Source organism: Sinocyclocheilus rhinocerous, unplaced genomic scaffold, assembly GCF_001515625.1.
Source record: "Sinocyclocheilus rhinocerous isolate Xijiao unplaced genomic scaffold, SAMN03320098_v1.1 scaffold1874, whole genome shotgun sequence".
Taxonomy (NCBI): Eukaryota; Metazoa; Chordata; class Actinopteri; order Cypriniformes; family Cyprinidae; genus Sinocyclocheilus; species Sinocyclocheilus rhinocerous.
This window is the reverse complement of record NW_015626862.1, coordinates 564,172-576,392: the sequence shown is the minus strand read 5'-3', so window position 1 is coordinate 576,392 and position 12,221 is coordinate 564,172. Positions and strand designations below refer to the sequence as shown.

Sequence of the window (12,221 nt, the reverse complement as noted above, 5' to 3'; positions counted from 1 at the left end):
CAACGAAAAACACAGCGGCCTAGCGTGAGGGGAAGCCCCGGCTTAGCGTGCGCTGAGGCCGGGATAGAGTGAGCTGAGGCCGGGATAGAGTGAACTGAGGCTGGGCTAGCGTGAGCTGAGACGGCGGGGTCGAGAACGGTGTTGTGGCTGACTCTGAACTTTTATAAAGAATATCTCTTTGGATTTGAGACTTTAGTCTTTGCAACTTTACAGATCTTCTTTATGCACCAAGAGCTTGTAACACTCCAAAGAGAAAGGAAAAATTGAAATCGCATCATATGACCCCTTTAAGGCAAATTATTTTTTTTGTGAAAGTAAACATTATGCCACAACAAATGCTGTTGTTTGAGCTTAACTTGAATCATGAGATTTTGGAAGTTCAGTGCTGTTTTTATCTGGGGAATCAAGGCAGCCTTGAACCCATGCGTCTTTTAATTAGATCCCGGATTTCAGACTGAGGTGAAGGGGCAGGATTGGCCTTTTTCAAGAGGTTGATTGTGTCTGAATGTTCCTGTCATACACACGGCCTGTTTGTGGCACGTTCTTTGAGCTCAACATCAGTCAGTGACAGGCCATGGCTCTCACAACATGATTTCAGTTCTGTAATTCCGGCCTACTGCACACGGCCCTAATAACGTAAATACACCCTCATGGAAAATGTCAAAAAGACATAAGAGATGCTCGACAAAACTTCAGCTAATTAAGTCAAACCAGGCAGCCACAATTCCATTAACATACGGAAGAGGAGATTAGAAAGCTTATGTTTGGTCTCTGTCATGATTTTCCATAATACATCTTTGTTAACAAGAGCTCTGTAGATGTCTTGCATGAATAGGGAAAGATTGGTTCCCCTTTTGCTCTTTCCATTTGCACAAAGGTCAGGTTCTCCCCATCTTTCTCTTTTTTTCGCAGATGGGGGATGCCCTGGGTGGCTCTAAATAAAGTATTTCCTGAATAATAGGCAGACTTCTGTTATGTCTGTGGCTGAGCTGCCTGTTGTGACTATTGTCTTAACTTAGAAGCACATTAATTTGCCAGCAGTCCATCAATATTACGTTTCCTTGGAAGGCAAGCATCACTATTACTATGGGTCATACTTATTTCAGCAAATACTTAAATAGTATTATTATACTAATACAAAAGAATTAAACAAGACTTCGCAAACACCCTATAAACAACCTAAGATACCCCTGCAACACTCTGCATCCCATTCAGAACACCTTAGCAACTACATTGTAATGCCCTAGCCAGGGCCGGATTTACCTCTTTTCGTGACATTGGCAAAACAAATTTTTGGGCCCCCCTTCCCTATTAATATAATAGGCCTAACTTTAGCTACCACCCAAGCAAACAAAAATATTTCTTAATCAGTAGAAACCGTTACAGTGTTTTCTATCGCAATAAGCGCTTGCGTTCAATCAATAAAAATCGAATGTAATTTGAGAACTGAGAAAGACCATTCCATTAATAGGTGCAGCATCGTGGCCACATAACAACTTCAGGAGTGCATTATCTCTCTAATAATTTTAATGGCCTGGAGTCACAACCACACATCAAGACATTGTTAAGATGATTTATTTCAAGACATTTGCCGTGTTTCCGTCCTGAAATCTCGTGTGTGTTGAACAAATTTTTTACGTAGCCTATTTTACAAAAACCTTCCATTGGAAATTCCAAAACGTCATTTTAGAGCTAATAACAGAGGCTTGAGCCATTGATATGCAGGCTAATGCAGTTATTAATGCAGTCTAACGCACTTAGAGAGAGAGATTAAACTGCTCCAAGAACCTCGCTACTGAGAAAAGTCATGTAGCTTTTCAGCTGCGAAACTATTTTATTGATAAATTCGCGGGGCAGCGCTGACAACATGTTTCTGGTCACATCTCCGCGTGTGTGCGCGAGTGCGTGTGTGTGCGTCAGAGAATGAGAGAAAGAAAGCGTTATTTCAGTAGCCTACATAAAAAAGGTGGAAGACATGGAAATACTTTGTCATTTTTTACCCTATTGTTTGTTATATTTATTTGCTCAATGTCTTCTGGGGTTTTGTTTCTTTTACTGTTGTAGATAGCCCATAGTATAACAAAATTATTATATACCTCTATTGTGTTTGGGCTCCCCTGGACGAGCGAGCATAGGCACATGCCTAGAATGCCTATGCGTAAATCCGGCCCTGGCCCTAGCGACCACCCAAAACAACCTAGAAATCACCCAAGCAACTGCAGCACTCTGCAACCCTCTCAGAACACCTTAGCAACTGCATAGCAACGCCCTAGCAATGACTTATCACCAAAACACCTTAGTAACCACCTAGCAACCACCCAGAATACCCTAGAAACTGCATTGTAATGTCCCAGAAACCTCCCAGAACACCCTAGCGATATCAACACTCTGAAAATCACTCCAACCTTAGCAGCTGGATAACAATGTCCTGGTAACCATTCAGAACAATTTAGCATTGGGGCTTATTTATTTACTTACGAAAAAGTTAACTTCTTTTTATTACTTATTAAGAACTGATTGTGCAGTTTTTCCTATGCAAGCCCGCTTTGCCACTGAATAAAAAATGAAAAAGGTAATTGTGACTTTTTATCTCATAATTTTGACCTTTTTGTCTCACAATTGTGAAATATAAACAAACAATTGCAAAAAAGTCAGAATTGCAAGTTTATATCCCTTCTTTTCTCAAAATTGTGAGATATAATCTTGCGATTAAAAGTGATAAAGTCCAATTCTGAGGAAGAAGACTGACTTTTTTCTCAGAATTGCAAGTTTATATCTTGCAGTTCTGACTTTATAACTCGCAATTCTGAGAAGATGTAAAGATGTAAACGTGCAATTGCGAGAAAACTTTTTTATTTTTTATTCAGTGGGAGAAACGGGCTTCCATAGTTTCCATAACATGCTTTTTTTTGTGTACAGACCACAATTGCATATGAAAACATGACTTATGAAAACCTCACGACTTAGAAATAGTTTTTCAACAATTGGTCTGTGTTGGCACAAATGTATCAAACATGTGCCCTGATGCAGAACCGGAGTTGGTTTCATGTTTCTGATCTTTTTTTGACCAGCACAATCAATTCTTCTTCCCTTTCCCTTCTACAGAATGAGGATGGAACAGTAAACAGGGACTTTAAAAAGACTAAGACCCGAGAACAAGTGACTGAGGCCTTCCAAGACTTCGTCAAAGGAAACAAAAACATCCTGGTAAGTGTGTGCTCGTGTGTTTATGTGCTTTAGGGCCTTCTGCCAATTATTAAGTCTCCTGTGGCACACGGAGGGGAAGCAAGTGACAGGTGGAGCTAAACTCTCTCATTTACCCCCCCCAGGGCGGTTTGTGAAACTAAGGGTTTCCTTTGTGTGGTGCAGCCCCTTCAGGGTTATATTGTTTGAAACCAGCGAAAGCTCACCTACTGGCAGGGAAAACCACTCTTCGAGTTGCACACAAACTTGAATATATTACAGAGAAATACACACATGCAAATACAAAGCGCTTTGCATAATGCTGTAGTTGACACATGACTGTCATGTGTATTCTTGTGACATCAAAGTACTGTAAATGTAATCTTAATGGGTTTAAATATTAAAAAGCACCTAGCACAAAGAAAGTTTATTGCATGGTAGGATTCCCATGTTGTAACGGGGGTGTTTCCTTAAAGTTCAGCCTTATAGACAAACAGTTCCAAAGAACCTGTCCTTGGCTTCTTATGGAGCATTTATTTAACCCTATGTTTGTCCACAGTGTGTCCTGGAACTATATGTGCATCCTGATTCTCTTAAATGCTCTGTGATTCATCTGATAAATCAATGTGCTTTCGATTTTACAGATAAACTTGCTTTTATTTCCACAATGAATGTATAATTAACCACCGCCGATTTAAATGCTGAATTAATGTAATTATTGTGGTGTAAATTAGAACAGAGCATGGTACTGTATGATCTGATAGCACATTAATAAGTAATGACTCATGTAGGGGAGACACTGAAATGTTGGTTTAAATCTGTTTAGTATGCAAATATTCATGAGGAAATCAGTGATTCACCAAAATTCGCCTTTAAAAATGTTTTTTTTCTCCTCCATTTATTGCATGTATATAAACATATTTTTTGAACAACAACTTTATTAGAATGTATAAATCTATGTTCATTTTAATAAATAAATACTGCTCATGCTACATACTTTAAATAATGTTAGTTTAAAAATTCTAAATATTAAAAATGTATTAGGAAATGTTGAAATTAACATTAATCAAGATGAATAATTGCTGAAAGTTATATTTCATTTTAGCAATTAACTAATGTTAACATATAGAACATTACTGTAAAGTAACACATTTTAAAATAACTTTCCATAAGTTGGACTCTTCAAAAAAGGATAAAACATATCTTGATATCCTCTTTTCACATATATGTATATATATATATTTTTTTTCTTTATAAAAATACAATATTTTTTAAAATACAATTTCAAGCACCAAAACAATACAAGTTTCACAGAGATTTAACAAAAATAATGACTATCATACTTTTTTTTTACCATGATTTACAAAAGACACCTATTAAAATGTCATTCAGTGTAACAATAGTTTATATACCAACATTTTTTGTAAGGCATGTTTAGAACAAGAATCATTAGATGACCTTAAAAGGCTCTATTTATGGATCACATTGCAGCCCCCCAAAACTAATCAATTGTAATTTTAAATCTTTACCAATATTTGCCACTATATCCTTCAAACCACTAGGTTTCACCCATATTTTGATTTTATTTTTTTTTGTTACAAAAGTTATTTGAAATATTAAAGTAGATGCTTTACTTGCATTCAGTATACATTCTATGTATATAAAATTATTTTTTTAAAATTCATTTGATGCAGACACCAAAATGGGATGCCTCCTCTTTGACCCATAAATAGATTTAATGAAAATAAAAGTCTTATTTTCTCAATAGATTGTATATTTTTTTATTACATGCAGACAATATTATTCTGATTAAATACTTGTCACACTTATTTGTTTGTATTTTCATAGTTTTATAGTCACTTACACTTTGTCTCTTTTCCCTCAGCATTCCTATTTGAACCGACTAAAAGAGATCAGGGACACTTTGGAAATGTCACCGTTTTTCAAAACACACGAGGTAAACAATCACTCTTTTGTTTATCATCTTAAGACACATTAGCTACACTTACAAATGCAACCATTTACCCACCCATGTGATAAGAGCATGTGAAAATGTGGAAAAATAATAATACACAACAGCATCTATGCAAAGACCAGCTCTGAAGTAATTATCTGATTACACTGGATGCTGAAAGCCAGAATAGCAACTTGGTTGTATGCAAAGCATTACACAACCTCTTTTAATGGGGTTTAAAGACAAATATGCTAGATACACTTAATATATGGTCGGTGTCAGAACTTTGTTGTCTGAACTCTAAGGAGGTAGAACAGGCTATGCAAACACAGAGCCTTGTTTATTCGCATTATTAGATAACAAAAACAAACTGTATGGTGGAAAAACAGGGCTGAGTTATAGCTGTTTAATAAGTGAGCGTATGTTTGCTGCACAAATATAATGGAAACAGGATCTTGGTGTCTATTGTGTCATGTTTCCACATGGATTTGTGATGAACCATTTAAAGTCTTGTAAAGATGCGAAACGCAAGGAACAGACTCTGACATTTAACGCATTTCCATGTCGTGCGTGTGTAACTTTTCCATCTCTCGTGTTCAGGTGATTGGCAGTTCTCTACTATTCGTCCATGACAAACAGGAGCAGGCAAAAGTGTGGATGATAGACTTTGGGAAGACTACTCCATTGCCGGAGGGGCAGGAGCTGAGCCACAGGGCCACCTGGGTGGAGGGTAACAGAGAGGACGGCTACCACTACGGCCTAGACCACCTCATAGACATTATTTCTAATATGCTAGCTCCTAAACCTCCACTAGAGTAAAAGAATTCCATCTTCTCTCCCGCCTGCACTACAGTTCAAGACCTCGCTGGGTTCCCCTAAAGCTATCCTAACCGATCGCCCCGTCTCGCCAGAAAAAACAAACTGTCAAAGTTAAAACAAAATGCCAACCGCAATGGCCTTTAATACGAGAGTGTATGTTTGTAAACTTGTAGATGCTGTACATATAGTGTAAATGCCAGTGTTTTAGTTCAGAACATGTGTGAATAGGATTTTTGCAGCTAGTGCTTTAAAAGACAGGTGAATCTTAAAGCAACACTCTCTTAATGTGCGTTCTTTTCAACATGCTAGTGTTACGGAAAAGTGTAAAACCCTTGCAGCTATGTTTTACTCAATGTGATCGTTTTAATATTTTGTTTTTAGATGCTGCAGAATTTGTTTTTTTCATTTTTTTTTTATTTTACACAGATACCATTTTTATTTGAAACAAAAATCCACATTTTAAAACCTATAACAATCAAATTGACCTCTAGATGTTTTATAGTTTTTTTTTTTACCCTGTTAAGATAATGTAAGTAGTGTTCAAATACATCATTTATACTGAGTGCCTATAGTAGAACAAATGATCCCATTTGGTGGATGGTCTTATGTTGTGCTTTACACTTACATTCTTCATATTGACATGCCTTAAATTCAATCGCCATTTTTGTGCCTAAGTAGAGCTGGGTATTGACACAGATTTTCCAATTAATTATGATTCACAAGTTCTCGATTCAGTTCGGACTTTTGATTTAATGTGATTCCGATTGATTTTAGTAAACAGCATTTCGGTTGTATTGTCTATTCTCTCTGTTAAGGCCGTAAAATATTCAGGGGAATGTTTTGGACTAATTTAAACTAGTAACTCATCTTTTGAGCTATTCATTAAAACAAGTCATTTGTTTCAGGAATCTCTCTACACTAGGTGCGCCATGTGTTTTTGATTAACAAGAAAGAAATGACTCATTAGCGTCATTCATTTTGGGAATCATGCTAGAAGTTTGCGATTAATTTTTGAATTTATTCCCACAGGATTCTGTCTCACTCCTGCTAAAAATAAGATCTGGCCCTACCAGTCACGCTATGTGTTAGTCGCTAATAAGGCTAAGATTCATGAATAAGATTCTGATTCGCAGCTCATAAGAACCATTTCTTTGTGAATCTCACTACACTGGTAACATTCTTGCATGCGACCCTGTGAGAACAACTCAATAGAAAGTCGTTTTCCAAAGTACAAAGTCATTTTTATTGCATCATTCTCAAAACAGACTGCAAACTCACTTTCTCAACTATGACACATTGGTAACTATGACATTAAAAATATGACTACTTTTGCCATGTCCCTGCTGTTTAATCTGTAGTGAGCAAAATCGGAGTAAAGGCCCGTTCACACCAAGAACGATAACTATAACGATCTGTTTATTGTAAGCGTGCACTGCAGTTTTGCCGTCTGCTGCTTTAAATGCTTGAGCTCTTTAGAGCATGATGGATTCTGATTGGCTCTCAATTGTTTTTATCATTCATCAGCTGGAAAAAGGAGTTTAGAAAGAGATTCCAATGATCCTCTGTGCCGTTATCATTTTAGTTTTGCTGTGGACTCTTCTATTCTTTAAATTTACAACGATTTTAAAAATATATCTATTTCTTATAGTCCTTGGTATGACTTTAGTCATTGCAGCAGAACACTGTCCCATCTGTAGGACGGGAAGTGTGGTGCAATTTTAATAATTGAAATCGGAATTGTTCAAATGAAGATCATGATTAAATGGAAAATTTATATTTTTACCCAGCCCTATTCCCAAAATAATCAACTGAGTGCCAAGGTTTTTCTCAGGAAGTGGCTCCCATTTATCTGTAATTTGTGGTATGTTTTCAAGTTCTCTTTGAACACACAGTCTTGGTTAACTTTTGTCTTTGAAAAAACTGTAAGGGCTGCAAGCTCCAACTAATCTTGGTGTCACTATGGTGACCTTGTCTATTCGGTTAAAATAAGAACTTTTGTACAAGGTAAAATAACATTATTTTAAAAATACAGACTGTCGCCTTAACTCGCACATCTGTTGACCAAAAATTTCAACCATTCCATGCAAGTTCAAACATTGCGAATGCTCACGAGAGCCTTAAGAAATGTTGTTCTTCCTTTGAAAAGTGCCTGAAGGCAGTGCTCGATGCAATGCCTCAGAATGCTGACTCGCCACTCTTCAGAGCGCGTCATGTTTGAGAGAGATGATTGTCTTTGAACACACAGTCTTGGTTAACTTTTGTCTTTGAAAAAACTGTAAGGGCTGCAAGCTCCAACTAATCTTGGTGTCACTATGGTGACCTTGTCTATTCGGTTAAAATAAGAACTTTTGTACAAGGTAAAATAACATTATTTTAAAAATACAGACTGTCGCCTTAACTCGCACATCTGTTGACCAAAAATTTCAACCATTCCATGCAAGTTCAAACATTGCGAATGCTCACGAGAGCCTTAAGAAATGTTGTTCTTCCTTTAAAAAGTGCCTGAAGGCAGTGCTCGATGCAATGCCTCAGAATGCTGACTCGCCACTCTTCAGAGTGCGTCATGTTTGAGAGAGATGATTGTTGTTTGCATGACTATTTGCCATGCAAATGAACTACCCCTGTATACCCCCAAACAATGAGATAATGCTCCAAGCAAAATATCGCTGGAGATAAAAACTAATTTGTTGGTCAGTATGGAAACCATGTGCTGACACCAGCATAAACGCAATCAGTAATTAGTCGTGGTTGATTTAGCCCGGGGCGAGGAACACCTAGGGCAGACCTACACGTCAACACGACGCACTCCAGTCACAGTAAAGGCAGAGGGGTTATCGAGAGGCCTCCAACCAAATGTCACCATGTGTTTTTACCCATCATTATTTATGATGAGATTTTGCTGTTGTTATAAATGACCTTTTACGAATGCAAAAAGAACAGAGAGGACAAAAGGTTAACGGGGGGTGGTGTGGAAACATTTCTCAAATCCCTGTCCCACAGCCACAGTTCCCTAAACATGCTTAAAATGGGTAGGAAAAATGAAATGGATCAAATCATAGCTGCTTTAAGTGATTTTTTATTAGGCCTACCGCACATAAACTGTCCTCACAACCTGACTATGGGAGAAATAATACTTCTCTTATGGTTCTGTAATCAGCTACAAAATTGCTGTTAGTTTGCCAAGAGAGAAAAAAATCTAATAATAATATATGAAATAAGATCCCTAAGAAATGTGACTCACTTAAAACATAAAAAATTATACAATTAAACACTTGCTAGGAGAAATAACACTTCTCTCTTCTGGCAGCGTAAACAGCCAAAACTGCAGTTAGTTAGCCAAGAGAGAGAAAAATATCTCCAATATTTTTTAACACATGGCTACTTTCAAGAAACACACTTCTTGCCATAATAATAGTGTAGGAATGACATCTATCACAAGATGTGTGTCACAAACCTGAAGATGAAAGAAAAAGGGGACCAGTTTGGAAACCAACAATATTTTTGCTTTTAGAGATGTAAATAAAAATGCTTACAGCAGCTTTAATCAGGATTAAGCGGTTTCAGATTTTTTATATTTCTCCCCAAATTACTTTTTTTTTTTTTTTACTAAATCTTAAAGTCAGATGTACTTTCTCCCTACACAAGCTTAAAAAATGGAAGTAGGGCTTCCCCTGCTGTTTATGGTGCTGTATTACAGAGAACAAACAAAACTGACCAAGTCCTTCTTCTTGCCCTTGATGTTTTACATTTCATGCCATATTTGTGAGGTCAAAAACTGTGGGAATTTCTAGTGGTGTCATACTCTTATATTTATATTTTGTTATATTTTGCACAAGAACACTAAATGTAGCTGCATTGTTTTTCTCCTCTTGTTTGTTTGGCTTTACCTCCCATATCTTGGTGATATAGCAGTTCATTGTAATGTAAGCCAAGTTCATTGCTGTGTAAATGTGCAAATGTCTTCAGAGTGTGCTCTGTCTCTTTAAGGAAATAAATCTCTGAAACCAGTGACTTTTGACCCTGTTGCATTATGTTGGTCAAGGCCTTGCTGCACAAGAAACATTTACACAACAAATCTATCTACTATCTATCAGCCACTATCTATATTTTAAGACAATTTTTTTTGCAGCTCAACCCTGCTGAATGTTTGCCGTGTCAGTGTGGCAATTAATTATTATTATGCTTGGTTGTACAATTTAACAGGAACAAATTTGTCAAAAATACGCATGGTTTGACTTTTTCTTAGGGATATCTGGTGATATTACAGATTTTAAAAAAGCATTAATAATTAATAAATGCAATCTTTTACAAATCTTAAAATGTATAAAAAAATTAATTTACACTGTAACACTGTGATTCACTGTGAATGTTAGTTTTTAATGTTTTATTTTTAGACAAAATAGTATGCAATTATAATATTGACCATTTTCTGGTTGTCAGTCATAATTTAAAAAAAATTATTGGCTTATCGGTATCGTCTGGATTTTATTATTATTATTGCATCCCTATTTTTATTCTCAGATTATTTGTGTAAAAACAGGCTGCCATAAGGACTTACGGATGTCATCATCTCTGTTTTAAAAGAAAAATATAATGAGTTCTGTACAGAGTTAGTCATTTTCCTCTTTATTTTACTTTGTACGTGGACCTGAACAATTTACCAATTTCTTCTAATTGAACATTTAATTCAAAACCATAAGAATTAAAGGCATAGTTCAACCTGGATGTTTTAACTGGAGAAAGCAATATTATGGATAGAGGACTTGTACTGTATTAGCCAGAAGCAAAAACATTTGACGTTAAAAACATCTTGACTTTGTTAATTACAAATACACATCTTTTCACTTCCCAAGATGTTAACTGATGGACTGGAGTCGTGTGGATTACTTGTAGATTATTGTGTTGTTTTATGAGCTGTTTGAACACTTATTCTGATGGCACCCATTCACTGAAGAGGATCCATTGGTGAGCAAGTCTTGTAATGCTGAATTTCTCTAAAAACTGCCATCATAAGATATATTTTGGGAAATAAATGCTTTCTATGCCTTGCAGGATATTAAATAAATGAGACATCTGAATTATTGCCAACATTGGCGTAAATAAAAAAGATAAACGCCAAAAAGTAAGTCACATGGTGATATACGAACACCTCAAAGGTTTTAATCAAACTGGAATGCTGGAAATAACTCCATATGATAAAAGCAAGTTCTGTTCTTTCAAAGTGAATAGTTACCACCTAGTGTCTCTGCACTGACATAGTCTAATGCTTATCCAAAAATGTTTTATTTTTATTTTTTTTCCAAACGATTTCCTCGATTGTAGATAAAGGTTCAGTCAGTAATACAGACCAGCAGTCTGTGCAGTGGTTACATATTTTTGGCATCCATCTATCCTGACCTGATCAGATGTAGGCTATTAGCCTATGGTGCAGCAGAGGGTGAACAAATAAAACGATTTTTATCTGATGGCATAAATAGTGGAGGTTACGCAGCTTATTATTCGTTTTCTGCTCTCGAATAAACTGGACTTCCTTATTTAGTCATACTTGGACTGAGTCACACCGCTAGCAATGAGCCTCAGAAATATTAGCCTGGGGAGCAGGGACCTTGGAGTGAGTGAAGCCATGCTCAAGAGTCAGGAAGCCAACCGCCCACCAGCCTCACACACACAACTATATTAATAAAAAGGACCATACAGCAAAAAACGTTCAAAAATGTATGAAGCCCTTGACCCACAGCAATATTCTACCCACAAAGCACTGGCATCAGAAAGCACAGTGCTAAAAAATACATTCAGTCATAAGTTAAACTTCAGAGCAGCAGCTCAGAGGAATGGGCAGAGCTTAGGAGAGACAAAGATAATAAGACACTAGAATTTTGGCAACTCTTTAGTCATAAGAGTATTGCCTATTCTCTGTAAGAAAGAAGTGAATACTGTCTTACTGATAAGGCCTTTAGGTATAACTTAGGTAAATGATTATTGAAATAAATACAGCATTTAATAGATAAAATGTAAAGTGACGTGACATGTGGTCAAGTATGGTTACCCATACTAGGAATTAGTGCTCTGCATTTAACCCATCCTTAGTGCACACACACAGCAGTGAACACACACCCGGAGCAGTGGGCAGCCATTTATGCTGCGGCGCCCGGGGAGCAGTTGGGGGTTCAGTGCCTTGCTCATGGGCACCTCAGTCGTGGTATTGAAGGTGGAAGAGAGCGCTGTACATTCACTCCCCCCACCTACAATCCCTGCCGGTGCAAGA

General features: G+C 36.9%; 1 protein-coding gene across 1 annotated transcript in view; it reads left to right on the top strand.

Annotated features, from left to right (window-relative positions):
* LOC107716604 (inositol-trisphosphate 3-kinase B-like) overlaps positions 1-6,339 on the top strand; it is a 45,014-nt gene extending 38,675 nt beyond the window's left edge. Inside the window, exons 6-8 of the mRNA XM_016523104.1 lie at positions 3,106-3,207; positions 5,069-5,140; positions 5,738-6,339. Coding sequence (XP_016378590.1) covers positions 3,106-3,207; positions 5,069-5,140; positions 5,738-5,956 — 393 coding nt within the window. The 3' untranslated portion in view covers positions 5,957-6,339. The remainder of the gene's footprint in view (positions 1-3,105; positions 3,208-5,068; positions 5,141-5,737) is intronic.
* The last annotated feature ends 5,882 nt before the right edge of the window (positions 6,340-12,221 follow it).